This window comes from Arachis stenosperma, chromosome 9 (assembly GCF_014773155.1).
Source record: "Arachis stenosperma cultivar V10309 chromosome 9, arast.V10309.gnm1.PFL2, whole genome shotgun sequence".
NCBI lineage: Eukaryota > Viridiplantae > Streptophyta > Magnoliopsida > Fabales > Fabaceae > Arachis > Arachis stenosperma.
Window position 1 is genome coordinate 38,618,149 of NC_080385.1, and position 17,860 is coordinate 38,636,008.

The 17,860-nt window shown below is 36.6% G+C and overlaps 2 protein-coding genes across 2 annotated transcripts; both read right to left on the reverse strand.

The window, feature by feature from the left end:
* Positions 1–619: 619 nt before the first annotated feature.
* Positions 620–3,357, reverse strand: LOC130951162 (single-stranded DNA-binding protein, mitochondrial-like). Its single transcript, XM_057879789.1, has 6 exons — positions 3,158–3,357; positions 2,556–2,764; positions 1,881–2,089; positions 1,699–1,799; positions 1,023–1,082; positions 620–927 (listed from the first exon to the last, which is right to left on the reverse strand). The coding sequence occupies exons 1-6, from the start codon at positions 3,222–3,224 to the stop codon at positions 911–913; spliced, it is 663 nt and encodes a 220-aa protein (XP_057735772.1). The 5' UTR covers positions 3,225–3,357; the 3' UTR covers positions 620–910.
* Positions 3,358–13,025: 9,668 nt separating this feature from the next.
* Positions 13,026–17,300, reverse strand: LOC130951527 (pre-mRNA-splicing factor 38). Its single transcript, XM_057880200.1, has 6 exons — positions 16,941–17,300; positions 16,178–16,299; positions 15,988–16,078; positions 14,632–14,761; positions 14,461–14,531; positions 13,026–13,906 (listed from the first exon to the last, which is right to left on the reverse strand). The coding sequence occupies exons 1-6, from the start codon at positions 17,228–17,230 to the stop codon at positions 13,432–13,434; spliced, it is 1,179 nt and encodes a 392-aa protein (XP_057736183.1). The 5' UTR covers positions 17,231–17,300; the 3' UTR covers positions 13,026–13,431.
* Between the last annotated feature and the right edge of the window lie 560 nt (positions 17,301–17,860).

Here is a 17,860-nt window from a genome sequence, read left to right on the forward strand (position 1 = left end):
GCTTAAATAAGAATTGAAAATTTGAATCATATTTTATAGATGAAACAATCCATTAACTAACAACAAACCTTTAAATAAAACTCAGATACACGACGAATTAAACTTTGGCCTATCAAACTAAAAAATACCATGAACTCAAATCCGCGACAAATTAGACTTTTGCTCCACCATGATATTTTGACAATCTCAAGGGATTTACTCAGTTAAACACCAACTAGTGCATGATTATAAGTTAGCCTTTATATAGGCCATTTTCTGAAAATGAGTGAATGTGTAATTTCGACAACAGTATTTTCCTACCGTCTATTTACTCCTTAAAAGAATTTTAAAATCAAACGATCCTTGGGAAATCAAATATAACATTGCATTAGCTTGTAACATCAAATAAATTAATGAAAGTCAAAATATGACATCACGTTAGACAATGAAAGATGTAAATGACATCATATCATACATCTTTTTAAGAACTAAATTGCCTACTCACTCTTAAAATTAGTCCCCCAATCTAATTATCCGGATATGAATGACATATAACACGAAATAAAGCTTTTATAGACTAAATCAAACATTCACAGATGAACTTTCAAGGGTAAAAATATAATAGATTATAATTATGCAACTATACAAGTGTACGCGTTAAGTGTTAATTGATTAGTATCATTCATATCCATGTTCACATGATTTGTTATCGGGGGGAAAAATGTTCTTCTGCACTTTCCCATATATTAAAAGAATATGGGAAACTGAAATCCAGAAAGCTGAAAGATATATATAATAAAGAAACGAAGCAAAGTATTCTTTATATTGTTCATTAAAAATGCTGCTATTCACTACAAACATGTGATTCTTACAAAGCACGTGCTTCCATTCCACCAATAACATTTTCACCTTTCATCTTTCCAGGTTTCTACTAAAACAACCCTTCTCCTGAAAGCATGAATTGATTATGGCGTCAGACCAAAGAAATGCAAATCAATGACAACAGTACAGAGAAATATTCAACTATAGTTAAAAGGACTTACGCAATTCATCCAATGAATTTGAATTAATGCTCTCTCCACCCTTTATGAGGCGAAGTTTCCCTGAGGAGATAAAATAGAGGTAAAGAATTAATAAAAATGAACATGAACACAAGCAACAATAACATTGAAATTTCTCTATTTAGATAGGAGCTTAGAATCCTTTAAATCTGATATGGTCCATACTCATAACATGTCGAATTACCCCTAAAAGTAAATATGGAAAATGCACTGCTCACAAAGGAGATCATACCTGCTTTTTCATGCAACGGACGCATATTTAGGTTCTCAGAACTAGAGTGCTATATCAAGAAGAATGGCAAAATGCTTTCTTTTACCCATAAATTAATTAAATGATGAGGGAACCAAAATGCTAAATTTATACAATAGTCGTGATTGCTAGAATGAGAAAATTAACTGTAAGTAAGCAATTAGCTTTCACTCATGATGAAACAAATCATCTAAGATATGAGTAAGCACTGTATGTACTTTCTGAATGCCAAAAAGAGCCGGTGTGCCCTATGGGGACCTAGCTTTCAGTCTTTCTTATGTAATCACCAGCAACGTTTTAAGTAAAAAATTAAAAATAAAAAAATATAAACATAAAAAAAGGAAAGGACAAGAAAAAGATTAATGTACATATGGGAGAACAGTTGGGGAGAAAAAAAAGTTGCCATACCATCATGACGTACACATATCTCAGGAATGCTTTTGACTTCACCAGTGATGCTATCATTATAAACTCTAGTCTCAATGTTACCCTCAACATAAACTGAAGAGCTACAATGATGCTTCAAACATCAGCCAGAAACATTTACACCAAAATTCAAGTATCCTCTTTTATGCATACTTGATGCTTACTTTTTAAAAAGTTGTTGTACTGCATAGGCCCCAAGGATGTCATTATGCACAGCAATGCGATGCCATTGAGCAGGTCTTGGCATATCCACTTCTCTCATGATTCTCTGGTCAAACATTCCCCCAGTCCCAACCGTAAAGATCATTACGTTCTTCCCATTCCTCAATATCTTATGTACAGGGACTTGGCCAACTTTTCCACATATTATTGCCTAATTCAAATCATTCTTGTGATCAAATATTTTATACAAAGTGCAACATGAAAACATATCACTGATTGTCATTTTAGGCCCAGGAAGAATAACATAAAAAATAAATAAATAAATAAAAAGAAACTATTCTAAACTCTAGTAATTTTCTTCAGCTTCAAAGACTCGACCTCCATTTATTGAAGAACTCTCTTTAATTGGCTTCAGCACAATTATATTCAGAATCAATTCAATTTTTCATGCTTAAACATTACCAGCTTTAATAATACTTAAAAGTTAATCCCTTCTTAAAACCTTGTATTGTGCAGAATGAAAACTTTAAGGCAATCATAGCATTTCAAAGGCATCAAGTATATTATATCTGTGGATTAGGTTTTCTGCATATACCAAACCAAAGTTCCATCTCTAGCAATGTCTAGAGTAACAAATAAAAATCATAAACAATTAAACAATGACTACCATCGGATACCTTGTGCACTCCTCGAAATCCCCAACCCCTCTTTGGATCCACACCCTGCAGTTCTAGATCAGGCTTGCTACCAAGAAAATCATCAAATTCATCATCCAATTCTTCATTCTTTCGATCATCATTAACCCTATCATTTACGCCCTCGTCATTGTCACTTTCAGTTGACAATGTTGAGTACCACTGTGTTCCCGTCATCGTCATTCCAAATGCTGAAAATAAAGTGAATAAAAATCACCGTTAAAACATAATCTCAAGCAGCAAGCCAGTTTCCCCAGCGCATGTCATCGAAATTCTCCTTTGAACAAAGAAGATCAGCTCAAACAAATTTAGTGAAGGTGCAATCTAAATAAGTCTTAGAAAATCAAAACCAGGGATTAATTAAAAAAAATCTAAGTCTAATTACAAAAAGAAGCATGAGAAATCATTTTAGTTCACGAGTCTACCTTAGTAATCATACAGTGACTTCAAAATAAGGTTACGACATAAAATGAGTAAGTGTGTTCTAGTAACGAGAACAATAGAAGCCTATTCAAAGAGTTACACACTTAAAGTGAAATAATAATAATAAAAGAATGGGGGAAAATGGTGAGTGTAACACGCACCATGGGAAGAGGAGCTCAGAGGAGTGATACGAAGATGCTTCGCAAGTCTAATACCAAGCGAATTCATTTTAAGCAAAAACCTGCAAATAACAACGAAGAAGAAAAAGAGGAGGAGGTGGAGCAAGGGTTTAAACACTTTCTCAGAGTCCAGCGGAAAAAGGAGAGAGAGAAGATTTTTGCAATCACCGTCACTCTTGTTGTAAAAAATGGACTCATCTAAATGGGCCGGACCCATTTTTCCAGTATCATAGAACCAAAAGACTTCAGCAACTAGACGGTTCAACATGGAAATGGGTTTGAGACAAGAAGTTCTATTATCATCATTTTTATTTATTTTTGTTGTTGACGTCTTTCCTAGAATGGTGAAAAAAAACAGTAAGGAATGACCTTATATCTCCTCTATTAGTGGGGAGGAATAATATTAAGTTGTCACCTTTTCAATTTGTAAATGACACAATTTTATTATTATATCTACCTGATGAAGATATCATCAAAAATTATAAGAGACTGTTATGATATTTTAAAATGATGTCGGAGCTTAGTATTAATTTTGATAAGACTAGTTTGATATCGATTAATTGTGAGAAGCAATGAATTCAGAGTATGTGTAGCTTGCTAAGATGAAAGGAGGTTATTCTTCTAGTCAAATATCTTAGAATCTCTTTAGGAGCTAACCCAAGACTTTGAAGCTGATAATAGACAAAGTGGAGGAAAAACTTAGTTTATGGAAAGCTAAGGTACTCAATAAAACTGGTAAGCTGGTGCTTATTAAATCAATGTTGAATAGCTTACCAATATATTATTTGAACTTGTACAAGTTGTCAAAGGCTGTTGCAGAGAGGTTGATTTTCTTATAGAAAAAATTTATGTGGAGCAAAGAAGACGATAGGAATGATATGATATTGGTTAAATGGGAAGTGGTGTAGGCTCTAAAATGGCTAGGTGGATTGGGGGTTGCCAATGCAGTAATTTGTAATACAGCACTTTTGTTTAAGTGGTAGTAGCGGTTTTTGAAGGAGGAATGTCCGTTATGGAAGAAAGTTTATGCTCTTGTAACAATCTGAACCAAATGAAATGCTATCCAATCAAATTCTACCAACCAGAAGTGGTCCGAAGAAGGATATCTGTCGCCTACAGATTAAAAAGCAACAAGTTAAGGATAAGATTATTGCTGGTCTATCTATGGAGGTAGGTGATGAAAAAAGGACTCGATTCTAGGAGGATGTGTGGCTACAATGTGGATCTTTGAAAACTCGATTTCTGAGACTCTTCTCAATTTCATACCAAAAATGATCTGTTATAGGGGATTGTGGATTCTGTGATGGATTTGAGAGGATTTGAAACTTCCATTGAAGGAGAGAGCTATATTAATGAAAATTGGAACTAGTAAATCAACTACATGATACATTAAGGCCGGTTAAGCTAGCACATCGCAGAGAGGATAAAGTTGTGTAAAATTTTGATAAAAAAGGTATTTATTCTACTAACTCTTTTATGCAAGTATTGCAGACAGAGACGCTCTCGGAGGATGTAACAAGGTTTAGTTTTACTAAAACTGTTTGGAAAGGTCTAGTTCCACCAAGTGTAGAGTTGTTTATTTGGTTTGTTTTGAGTAGTAAAGTGAACACTAAGTAAAAACTATATAGATTAGGAGTGTCTAATCAGGTTGATAACGTCTGTGTACTATGTAAAAAAGATGTTGAAAATGTTCCCCATTTATTTCTTAGTTGTGAGTTTATTTGGCAGGTGTAGTGCATATGGCTTTTGAATTTTGGGAGGCTGTGGTCTATTCCAGACACCTTGAAAGATTATTTTGAGAGTTGGACAAAAGATCATAATAAGAAAGAGGAGCATTAAAAATAGTTTATGAGCTTCTTTGCAATTATTTGAAACGTCTAATTGAAAAAGAATAGAAGAATTTTTTTAAATAAAGAATCAGGTGTGGTGAAAATCATCAACACATCTTTTCAGTGTTATAAAGAGTGGAAAAAAATAGGATAAGTGAATTAGATGTTTCTGCTTTGTTATTTTTATTTTTTGTTGGTTCTTTTACTCCACTTGATGTATTGAGCTTCTTTGTTTAAAACAAAATAAAACTAAAAGATAATGATAAGTAGTGATTTTTGGGACTATTATTCCAAGCCTAAAAAAAACCAGTGAACAACATCAAACGGCAACGTCTTCCTCTGTGGTGCTGCGGCAGAATCTTCCTCGGTGATGTGGCGGTTGATACTGCTGCTCCTCTAAGGAGGTTGTATAGAATTTAGGATTTGTATAAAGTAGGATACAATTGTAATTTATGTTTTATAAAAAAATTTCCATGTGAAAAAAATATTTATGATTTCTTTTCACCTAGTATACTAGGCATTTTAGAGATTTCAGGCTCTGGAATTGGATGGAAGATCTTCGAAATCCAACGTTGAAGTTCTTCGCCGATCAAGAACTTTGTTATGCTGATATCGTCCCTAGTGCTCAGGTATATAAATTATTCTTTACATCATACATCCTCTTTTTTCTTCGATTCTGATGGTACCTTTTTCATCTGATGATACATGCAATGACCGTAGGTCTGAGCTAGAATTGAAGTTTCAATGCTTAATTTTCTCAATAATTTGAATGCGTCAAACCCTGCCATCTCAGATTTGCCTCTGGTACGTACCTACTTTCATAATCTCTCTCCGTTTCCTTATTAATTTGCTAAATCTATTTCTACAAGTTGCTTAGTTGAACATTGATACCATTGTTTGATTTTGTTGAGCTAAATTCGTTCTAATTAATGGTTTGAAAACTGAAAGTTTCAGCGATTCCACTTTTAATTATTTTTTAATCATGAAGCAAATATAGGTTGCTAATCTCAAGATATCAATCCTAATACGTGAACAGGTTCAGAAAAAATTTCGTTAAAGGTCTTTTTTATCTTCTTCATATTTTGATTTTATGTTTTAATAATTTCTTCTTCCGATTGAGTTCACTATAACTCATTTTGCTTGCAATGTGGAAGGTGATGGGGTTGTGCTATCAAATATTGCTTCAAGTATGGTGTGTCACATAGAGGGAACTATACTACAAGGTTCTGTGCAATTTGCCACATCTATTTCCTTCTCCGACAAATGTCAACATGACAATCAAGGTTTTATCACTCTCATTTTGCTTTGAGTTTGAGGTCTCTTGGTGTTTTTTTGAATGCGAATGAAATGATCTATCTATACACCATAGATGTTGTGGCATTGCTTAGGTGCAGCCAATACAGTCTTGGAATCATGGCATCTAGTCGAGGTCTAGCAGCCTGCCGCCTTACTTTTCAGGTTCCTCAACAGTTTCACTGACTCCTTACTTGTATAGGTCTCAACTGTTCAATTAAAGTGCTACTGCAACTTTACTGATATATAGTTTTCAATTTTTTCTAGCATAGGAGCCAAGCAAAGAGGTTGTTGATTGCTCTGTATGCAAATCTTTTGGACATTCAATTCCGAGAGACTTGAATTTGTTAGAAAACTTTATTTAGAGACTGATGCTAGATACATTATAATTGTGGAGAAGGTAGGTTTCTTGGTGGTAATTTAGGTTTGATAGATTTTCTTAGTTTCATTGTCCAATTGCATTGTGCTACTTGAACAAGTTCCATTTTTTTCCCTAAAGGTAGAAAGTTTGATATAAGAATATGGTTTTGTTTAGCATGCAATATTTTAGTGGTGTAACACCCTCGCTATCAGATTGTCATGCTTCCGGCTGCGCCACTTAGATAGCGAACATATTACGACGACTTTCATATATTTAATAATAAGATATGATCCTTTAACTCGAAACCGTATCACTGTTTTCTTGGAAAAACCGGAAATACTTTTAGATTTTTACCAACATGCATATACATATATACAAAACTTCTTATACAAGTAACCTATGCATATTATATGCATACAAATCATACAACTCCTATCTCTCTTACAAAATTATAATGACAAAGGCGAGGAAAAACCATGACTAATATATATTAATCAGAAACAGTACAACTAAAAACTTAGCAAAAACTTTCTCAGCTTCATCGTCCGTTCTAAAAAAAGAAGTCTGTAGCGGACAAGAACATCGTCTTCGCTGGTTCTCAGTAGAGAGTTTTTAAGAATTGTCGTAAAAAGATATTTTAAATAAAACTATTTTCAATCGCAATTATCATCAGTTCATTATCCAAAACTCATATTTTTCTTATAAAAATTTCACGCAAAATAACATTACATATATTTCACCACTTATTAAGAAAACATTTTAACCAAAACTTACTACTGATCTAACCAATCATGGCCTTTGGCCCAAATCAAATCAACTCGACCTCGGGTCCAAATTAAATCAAATCACCATCAAAATTCAAACCCAAAACAAAATCCATCATAGGCACAAATAATGCAAGGCAAACACAATCAGAGAGCAATTACAGCAAGTACAACAAATAACAATTAGACAGAAATCATCAGATAGGCAAACCAAAACACTTAAGTACACCCAGACAAAACAAACAAATGCAATAAGATGCATGCATGTCCTACTGACCGTGAGCTCACGTATCCGTTACTTTTCTAGAACCCGACACATCCGTTAGCTAAACCGGATATTATTCTCTTGAAAACCGGTGGGCAGTACACCACTGCGATCCTCACCTGGTAAATGGTACACCACCACGATCATCGCAAGATTTTTAATTGGAAAACACAAACCCGTGGGTGGTAAATAATCACGATCCCCACAAATATTTTTATTTAAAAACTTGTGGGTGGTAAACAACCACGATCCCCACGTCCATTGCAACACTAGACAAGCGGTACACCACCACGATCCTTGCTAGGTCAAAGCTCACATTCAAAACCACAATCTTTTAAAATCTTGACTCGGGACAAGTGGGACTAAGACACAACCCTTGCATACTGCCCAAGTGTTTCATATAAAAATATCTTTTTAAAAACAATTCAAATCTATTTCTCTTTCATAAAACTTCTTTTTATCAAAACAAAAGTCTCAAATCAACTTTATTTTCAAGTTCAATAATTTTCCAAAGACCCAAAATCATCTTTCCATTATAAATTAAACTAAAATAAGATTATTTTTAAACCAAATTTTCTTTTAAATAACGAGGCCCAATATCTTAATAAAAAATTCATTTTTTTATTCCTCTTCACAAACCAATGCCTTTCCCAAATGGCACAAAACACACACGGCTACCACCGGGAACTAATCACCCCCGAGACCAAACAAATATGGATATCCACGAAAAAACATCTAAAACGACCCACCGAGGGTCCACGATGAACAGTCCGCTCAAAAATCCTAAGTCATAAAACGGCTTAGAATAAACGGTCTAGACGACCCAAACGCTAATAAAGTCACAACAACGGTTTAGAACAAATGGCCCGGATGGTCCGATCGCAAAAATAAAGTTATAGAAACGACTTAAAAGTAAAAAGGCCTAGCACGCAAGTCACAAACACGGCCGAATGGTCAACCACAACCAAAAATACAGTCTACAAAAATAAATCTATAAATACTCTACTCTAAATCGACGATCTGGCCATCTCACACAGTCTTGAACGCCCCCATAAGGACACATCCGCATCCGGCGCAAGAACCAAAACCCAGGCCCTTATCGTCTCCTCGGTAGCGGATATTACATTCTTCACGTCCGCCAGTAGCTCCCCCTTCTCCTACTTTAAACCCACCACCTCGGCTTTCAAAGCAACCACCTCAGCCTTCAAGGAATCCACCTCGGTGAGGAGAACAGCAGCTCGAGACTTAGTATCCAAAGCCCATTTTCGCTCACCCCCCAGCTGGGACAAAAATAAAGCCTCGACCTCGAATAAATAGAGCAGCTCAGCCCCGGCATCCTCAGCTTCCTTGACAGCCTTTAACTTGGCCGTCTCCGCTGCCTCCAATTGGTCTTTCAACTTGCCTACCTCAGCCTGAGAATGACAAAGCTTCTTGTCCAGAAGACCCACCTAAGCCATCACCGGCTCGGCCTTCTGAACTATTACGGCAGAACGGAAAAGTGAACGATACACCGACTTCGCCTGAAAAGCAACATCGCAGTCATAAAAAAATTCCTCAGTGCCGGGAAGGAGGTACTGATAAAAAAAATCCAGAGCGTCGAAACCCCGATCCATCACCGAAGGGACCGTACCCTCCTGCCCTAGGTTCTCGCTGCTGCCCTCTTCTGGCCTCTTCCGCTTATGAGAGGCATCAGCAGCCGAAACCACGATCACTTCCTCCTCACGATCTGCGACCCCCAGACCTGGGGTACCAGGACCCCCACCCCCAGCCGAGGTCGGCTCCTAAGAGATGGTGCGAGAATCCTCAGGAGGTCGGGATGAAGGAGTAGAAGGAGAAGCATCCAAACCTATCTCCCGATCCATGGTGGCCTTCAACCTCGCCAAGGTGCTCAAACCACCGGCCATTTCAGCTGAAAAAACCAGAAGGGATGATATCCCCAAAAAGGGCACACTTTAAAATACTCCCTCTTGAACCCATGAAAAGAATCTTCGTATAAGCCAAAAATACGTCGATTAGGCTGAGTCCTAAACGACACATATCCTTTCTTATAATTTTCCTCTTTGGTCGGTAAGGTGCACAAGAAGAAGAAAAGGAAAACATTAACCGAAGCTGGAAGCTCAAAATACTCACACACGAGCTCAAAAGAATGAATGGCAGCCCAGTTGAGACGGTGCTACAGAACACCGGTTCAACATCGCCTGAACAAAAGGCGAAAAAGGAAGCCGCATGCCGAGCTGTGTAAACATCGACTCATACACCCACATCCAATTCGGGACAGTCGGCGAATCAGAATTTAGATAGCAAACCCTCTTGTCGACCCCAAAAAGGGCGAGCTCATACTGACGCTTGGCATCACCACACCCACAAATAGCCCCTTGGTCACGGAACCACTGGAGATTCACCTCTGTCATCCGAGACAGCATTCCCCAAACGTTAGAAGTCACCTAATAATACATAGAGGGAATGCCCCATCGGGGACCACCAGAGCACCCACACCCTCAGTCCTCCGCCGAGACATACCTAAAAAAGGAGAGAGCACCACCGTCAGCCTACCAAAGCCACACGGTTGAAAACAGTGAAAAAAACAAAAAATACTACCATCTACCACAAACCACGCCTAAGAAACAGTGGTGCTCATTCCCTCCAAAAGCTCATTACCCCTACCCAGAGCAGCCTGAAACAGGGAAATTGCAGGAAGCAAAATCATCCAAACAAAGCAAAGTAAAAAATAAAAAAGAGAAGAAGTAAGATACTAACCTGATAAGGTACTGAAGCAAGAAATGGCACAAAAAGCACAAAACAAAACACCAAAGCACACAGAGGAAGGTGGAAGAATGCGAGACAGAAAGGGAAGATACGAAATAGAGAGAGCAAAGAAGAAATGAAGCAAACGAGGGAAAAAGGAAAGCGAAAAATCAAAATGGTTGCAACAAGCAAAAAAATCAAAACTACCCCTGGAATGAACAAAGGGTAAATGGGCAGAAATGAAAAAGCAGCCCAAACGTCCCCTCACAATAAATGCCCTTATAAAACGTAACTGACAAAACCCTTCAAAAAGCACAACAGGCACATAATACGAAAATTCCAAATCAGCCACCAGCACGAACTCGAAGAACGATGATCCCAAATTTTGCTCACTCCCACACAGGCTCGGTTCATCGATCCCACACCGGATCGGCCTTCAGATCAACCATCTTTTCAGAATTTTTTAAAAACTAATTAATATTATATATATTTTGTTACATTACATCTTATTATAAAAAATTTATTTATTTCTAATGTTTATATTAAAAATAAAAACAAAATTTAAATTAATAAATTTTAATCTATAATATAATAATAATATAGTAATTGTTTTATATATTATACGAATAAAAATTAATTATTTTTTTATTTATAAAAATTTTAAGAGTTTGTTATATATATATATATGTGTGTGATATATTTTTTTATATAAATAATCTTTTAAAAAAATCTAATAGTTAATCTATTACCTTTTTTATTTTAGTCTAAATTAAATATTTTTTATTGTTTTTGGAAAGAAAATCTTTTAAGGAATTTAATAATATATGATGAGGAACACCAAATAAATTATACAGAAACCAATTAAAACACAACATGAAAATATAAAAATACCTTTAAAAAATGACGTTTTAAGCGTCTTTGTGAGTGGCCTCCATTTTTTAGTGTCTTTTTTTAGCTCATCACTATTAGATGAGAAAATGCTTAATATATACAATGATGTGCAGTGTAACTTCCATGAAGCAAGACAATCTTCTCTCCACGTTCCCACTTCTCAAGTCTTATATTATACGGTTGAAAGAATCTGCCACCCATTATTTACCCTCGACAATAACCGCTATCGATCACGTCAATGGGAAAGCGAGAGAAAACGACTCGAGACAAACACAAGACGGACACTGGTAGTTACACATCTTAACTGTCTCACATTGTGACAAATCCATGCAGGGTCACTATCCAAAGTTAAGGATTAAGGTCCGAAAATTATCATTATTTGTGGCCAAGAAGATGCACAGGAACAAGCGTCACTTCCACATCAAGGAAAATGCCAATACTGCCAGTGATAGAGACTGCAAAGGGAGCACAAGGAAATTATTATTATTTAGGGTCCTTCGGAATAATATGGGATCTTCATCATCAGCACTTGTTAAGTATCCATCGAATAAAGGGAAGAAAAGCAATGAGGATAATGGTGACAATGCTGAAACTGAGAGGGCGTTTTCAAGAGAGTTGGAAAATAATTTGGTGTATGGGAATGTTAATGATGAGCAACCAATTGGAGTTGTTTCATTGTCTCAGCTTATTGCACTTGAAAAGCATGAAGGTGGAAAAGCTGAAGGAAAGAACAAAATGGACAAGAAGAGTGCAAGAATGAACCATCGTTTGATGAGTTTTTTAAATGAGAAGAAGAGAAGGTGGAAGAATTTCATCATCAAGGCAAATACAAGGAAGAAGAGATTCAATGGTGATGGTGAGTGTGATTGTGCTGTTAAGAGATTCAGGCCAGCAAGGAGGAAGAGGAAGGTCAGTTTATGGCGGTTGCTTAGGATTCCATCGAGAATGTTAGTCATTCGGGCGTTGAAGTTGAAGATGGTGAAATGTCTGGTGACAAAGAAGAAAGTTAGAAAGCAAAGTGAACAAGGAAATGTGGATGGTGAGGCTGAGGGAGTGTTGGAAGTGGAACTATGCAAGAGAAGGATTCTTATGGGAGCGAAATGCAAGCCCTTGAGTTCTTCTGGAGTACTAAGGTATGACAAAGATGGCATTCATATACCAGAGATAATTCCATGACAAGGGAACCAAGCCATGCCACATTTTCCTTCCTTTCACGTTGGTTAGGTTTCTTTGCATGTTTTCTCTTGTCCTGGATTTAATCTGCTAGGAGAATCAGTTTTTTATTTTTTATTTTTTGGTTGTAGTTGGTGATTAGTTCGTAACTACATACTTGTCAAGTTTATTATTTTTTATTTTTTGGTTGTAGCTGGTGATTAGTTCGTAACTACATACTTGTCAAGTTCATTTTTGTATTCTGGAAGAACTGTTAGAATTTTCTCCATTTGTTCTACACTTCTACTCTGTCCGACATTCCAATCATTATTGAACATGTGAAAGGAATATAATTTAGGAAGAATATAGTTGATTGTGACAACAACGTTAAGCGCAATCGATTTTGATGCAACTTAAGCAAACTATTGGTGAAATGGCATTCAAAGTTCGTTCATTAAGTCATTAAGAGTTCAAGGCAAGCTGTACACTGAAAGATCAAATATTAAGTGATATTTCTTCACGCTCCTAATAAGCAAGTCATAATATTCAGTGAAATGAATATGATATAGTTGAGATTATATACCCCAAAGTTAAGGCTGTCGGAGGTTCTTGTAGGTTAAATTTCATTCCACAGGTACAAAATGTCTCATCAAATAAAGGCAATCAAACCCACAAATATTTGAACAGCTTTCGTGCCAATTACACTACAGACATTTGTCCTATCGAAGAGACTATGGACCAACAAGCTCAAGCCAAGAAACATATACACATGTCGCAAACTCTTCTTGTGAACTTGATAACTGCCACTCAGCAAGAAAACAGCAAAAATAGTGTTGAGTGCCACATACATGCCCCCACAAATTACGAGGTAAAATACAGTAAGCAACTTTTCCCCACTATGAATCTTCACTGGTTTTAAAACCCGCACATCCGCATATCAAATTCAAAGCAAAGCTTTATACCTTCAGAGGTTTCAAACCCAGGGCTGCACGTAGCTTGTTAGCTTCTGCAATCTCAGGATCAGGGTGGTCAGTCCCATCATCCTTCTTTTCCTTCTTTTCTTTTTTCTCCTTCTTTTTCTTAGGCTCATCATCCTCATGTCCATCTCCATGCCTTCGAGGACTAGCGCTGCTCCGAGCATGTCTCTTTCTGTAGTCACCACCATCGTAGTCCTTGCGATCCTTACTCCTACTTCGACTTCTTGAACGACTCCTTCGCCTTCCACGGTCACGATCTCTGTCTCTCCTATCCCGCTCCCTACCTTCTCTCTCACGACCATAATCTTTTTCTTCCCTTAGACGATATCTGTCTCTATCCCTCTCCCTATCTCTGTCCCTATCTCGGTCTCTGTCTCTGTCTCGGCCACGTCCACGCTCTCTCTCGTAATCTCTATCGTAATCTCTGTCATAATCTCTATCATAGTCACGATCCCTATTTTAAAAGAACATAAACACCCAAATTTTAAGTAAGATTAAACATTTAAAAGGACAAATCGAATAAAACCAGGATTACAAAGCAAAATATACTGATACAACATACATGTATGACCCATCATACTTCTCACTGCACACTGTCAGTGCAGAGAAACCTGGCAGGGTCACCAGATTTTATTATAGGAAGCAGTTGCTCATCACAAGTGGCTCTGAATGCCACAGTGGAAACCAAAATTATTCTACTGGATATTAATCCAATGTGAATGTGTGCATTCATGTGCAAACTTCAGAAACAGCTTCCAATATGGCAACATACATATATAAATTTGTTCACATCTGCTATTTTGAAAATACAATAAATATAAGAGAATTAACATTAAATTGGGGATTTAGTTCCTTGGGCCAGAATAAACCCCCATACCAGCACAGAAGTTCAAGAAAACCAAAAAGCAAATGAAAAGAAATAGCAAAAAGGCCAAAGACAGATTGACATCTGCATTAGTGCATTAATACATACAAGCTTACAACACACCTGCAAGGAGAGAACAGTACCTGTGTCTATGACTATCTCGTCTTCTATCCCTCTCTCTTTCCCTTGTAGGACTCCGCCCACGATAATAATCCTGTATTGTACAAATCATTAAATAGTTAAACCAAAACATCAGCAGCACTATCAGATATGTCTGATACAAGTAAGTTTTAAACATGAAGGGAAGGATTCACCTTTTCATAGGCCCTATCTTCAAGCTCATCAGCAGGTTGGTCGTTATCCTCTTTCTCTTCTTCCTCCTCAAAATCTTCCTCAAGTGCACTCCGTCTAGGTTCTAATGAACCAAGAGACTCAAGATTCCACCTAGGAAATAGACCAGAGAACCCCATAATTTAATATAACTTTAGGCTACATAAAATACACATGAATAAGGCATATCTTAAAATATTAGCATCACAGCTGAACACAAATCAAAACCATCATCTGATAAGGACAAAACAACCTAGGAATATTGCTCAAACATCTTCAATCATAAAGCAGATATGTGAAATTTCAGTTCCTTGAACTCTTGAAAGTGATTATTAATCTGACTCCTATATTCAACAAGAGAAAGAAAGGAAGTAAGATAAACTAGAAAGAAAGATGAGGGGCATGAATCTCAGACTCTTATACAAACTATCTAACCCCCTTTGCCCACTTAGGCAGCATTTGTTTCATGCCACTGTTTGTTTTGTGAGACACAAATTTAAGAAGGACATGGCTAAACATAAGCACCCACAAAATACATGTATTATTTTGTGTCTAGACAAAATGTTGAGACACACATTTCTTGCCGGAGACACAGATTGGACAGTCATTTTGGACAATTTTATCCTTAATAGTTTTCAAAACTTCCCTAAACCAACTTTGCACTGCTGCCTCTTCCTTTTCTCTTCTCCCCTGCTGCCGTCTCAACCACCTCCTCCTCCTCCTCCATATCTATTAGACCATCGCCGTCCACCACCCCACTAGTTGTCGCCACCGCAAAGCTCTCTGTATATCTCTCCAAGAAAGAGATACAAAGAAGACAAATGCAAGGGAGGGCGTCGGGAGGAAGATGAAGCGGTTGAGGGTGATAAAGTTGATGAAGATGAAAACTTTTATTTTTCAATTGAGAGTAAAACAGACTTTTAAAATGGTTTTTGTCATGTCCATCAACATTGCCAAACAGAATTGTCTTTGTGAATGTGTCTGTCTTTGTATCCAAATTCCAAATCTTTGTCTCTAAGAGACATCAAACAATCACTGCCTTGATTAACAGATAATGTACTACCAGAATCAATTTGTTTCCAAATGTTATACAAAATTAAATCTTCAAAAGGTCTACACAAAGACCTGACATGTATCTTATCTTTCAAATCCAGTCCACCAGAAAAGAAAATAGGGTAAATATAATTCAAAATTCAGTAATATGAAAATGGCTGGAAAAACAAAGCAGAATTATCATATCAGAGTAATTTTTTTAAAAAGGAAAAGACAAATAAAACATTGAAGCCAGAGAGTACAGAGACATGTAAAAATGAATCAACAAAAAGCTGTATAATACATACCTTCTCTTGACGCGTGGCAAAGCAATATCACAGGAATAATCTTTTGTAAGAAGCTCATCAATAACTTCATCAACATGTGTCAATGTAAACTCTGCAACACCAAGTGCAACAAGTGAGTTATCAATAAAACCAATAAATACAAAAGCATCAAACAAGACATTTTCCACCCGAAAAATAAGAGATATCTTACGTCCATCAGCTAACTTGCGCCTTAGTTTCCGGTAGTCATTGTAAAGGGGCTCCAGATAGCGGTACACGTCAACATCAGTACCAGTAAGACGCAAATAAAAGGCACCAAGCACTCTAACATACCTGCATTCCACATAAAACAACAAAAACAAATTCAAAAACCACTCAACAAAAATTACATGAAACAACATTAGGATTTCACAACTAAAAACAAGTCAAATGCAAAAGGAATGGACAACTAGCTGGCTACGTGGTGCTGAATACCATAACTGCCACAAATTACTGTACATGTATGGCATATCATTTAGATAAAATCATTCAGACAAATTCTATATCTTACAAACAAATGTGACAAAAAATATATCCAAAACCATAACAATAAGTATAACAGATTTTTTTTCTAATAATTAATGAATTGAAAAAGATTAAAGCGTGCAACTTTTTCTTATCAGGGTATTAACATTTGTTTATAGGAGAGATACAGCATTACTCATCTGTCAGTCCTTCATGCTCCTTGAGTACACAGCCGCTCATGTTCCTAGAATACAAGCTAAATGCGCTCCAAGAGTATGAAAGAGTTTCTCTTCAAACCTTACTAAATTCTAATCAATTAATTTTCTCATTATCAATCGTTCAGAATGCTTACACCTCGCACTTCAGCCAAATAACTAAATACTAATGCCAATTACTTTGCGGTGGCTCGAACCAAATCATAGACCAAACGGGGAAATTGAATGAAAATGAAAAAGGTTTGAAATAGTTACTTGTAATCCTCGTTCTTAATGAACTCGATAACGATTTCCTTCTCGGGCTGGATCTGGAGCATCTTCATGACAAGGCACATGAAGGGGGTGGGCTTGCGGTTGCCGCCGTAGGTGCCGCCGAGGTGATCGAGCTCCATGGCCTTGTCAACGAGGGTCTCCGCCGTGAGGCCAAAACATTGCTCCTTCCAGTAGGTGTTCTGGTAAATTTTGGAGCGGAGAATCTTCTCCACAAGGTTCTGTGGGTTCGTCCCCCTTATGCTCTTCGCCGCTGGATCCGTTCGATTCGCCATTGATTAGCTGGGATTTTGGGTGAAACCCTAATCCCCCCTTTATCTGCTTCTGCTTGCTATTAACACGGTAGTCGTAACTCGTAAGTAGTTTTTTTATTTTTTCCCTTTAATATTAAATTATTAAATTAAGAGATAATTAAGCGGAAAGATTAAACTCGGTGAATTTAGAGAATTTTTTTAAATAAATTAAATAAATATTTTATTTACGGAAATAAAAATTTTGCAATTTTTTTATGAAATTGTATCGTATGACTTATTTTATTTATAGTGTAAACGAAATAATTATCCACGTATTTCGTTTTCATTGTAAATGAAATAAACTCGTTACACAACACGTGTGCAAACATTATACGGTCGTCACGTTTCCAGTGTAAACGAAATACGTAGATAATTTATTTCATTTACATTATAAACAAAATAAAATTAAGAATGCATCTATATAAGAGTTTGTTCACAATGTATGTGAAAGCCTAAAATCCTTCATTTCTTTTATTTTTCTCCCACTTTACCCTTCTCTAATCAAATCTACGAGTTACTTGAAGATTATGGCGCGCAAAGTCCAACTACCCAAATCCATAGCCACCAACATCACCAATCTTAGCAGAAAGTTTCATCACTTATTCGATCATG

Excerpts from the sequence above, each read along its gene's own strand:
- LOC130951162 (XM_057879789.1), bottom strand. The coding sequence starts at position 3,224 with ATGAATTCGCTTGGTATTAGACTTGCGAAGCATCTTCGTATCACTCCT. Across the intron at positions 2,090-2,555 it reads GATTTCGAGGAGTGCACAAG|GCAATAATATGTGGAAAAGT; the intron begins GTATCCGATGGT and ends GATTTGAATTAG. Across the intron at positions 1,800-1,880 it reads GTACAACAACTTTTTAAAAA|CTCTTCAGTTTATGTTGAGG; the intron begins GTAAGCATCAAG and ends GCATCATTGTAG.
- LOC130951527 (XM_057880200.1), bottom strand. The coding sequence starts at position 17,230 with ATGGCGAATCGAACGGATCCAGCGGCGAAGAGCATAAGGGGGACGAAC. Across the intron at positions 16,079-16,177 it reads GCGCAAGTTAGCTGATGGAC|AGTTTACATTGACACATGTT; the intron begins GTAAGATATCTC and ends TTGGTGTTGCAG. Across the intron at positions 13,907-14,460 it reads CGAGATAGTCATAGACACAG|GGATCGTGACTATGATAGAG; the intron begins GTACTGTTCTCT and ends CTTTTAAAATAG.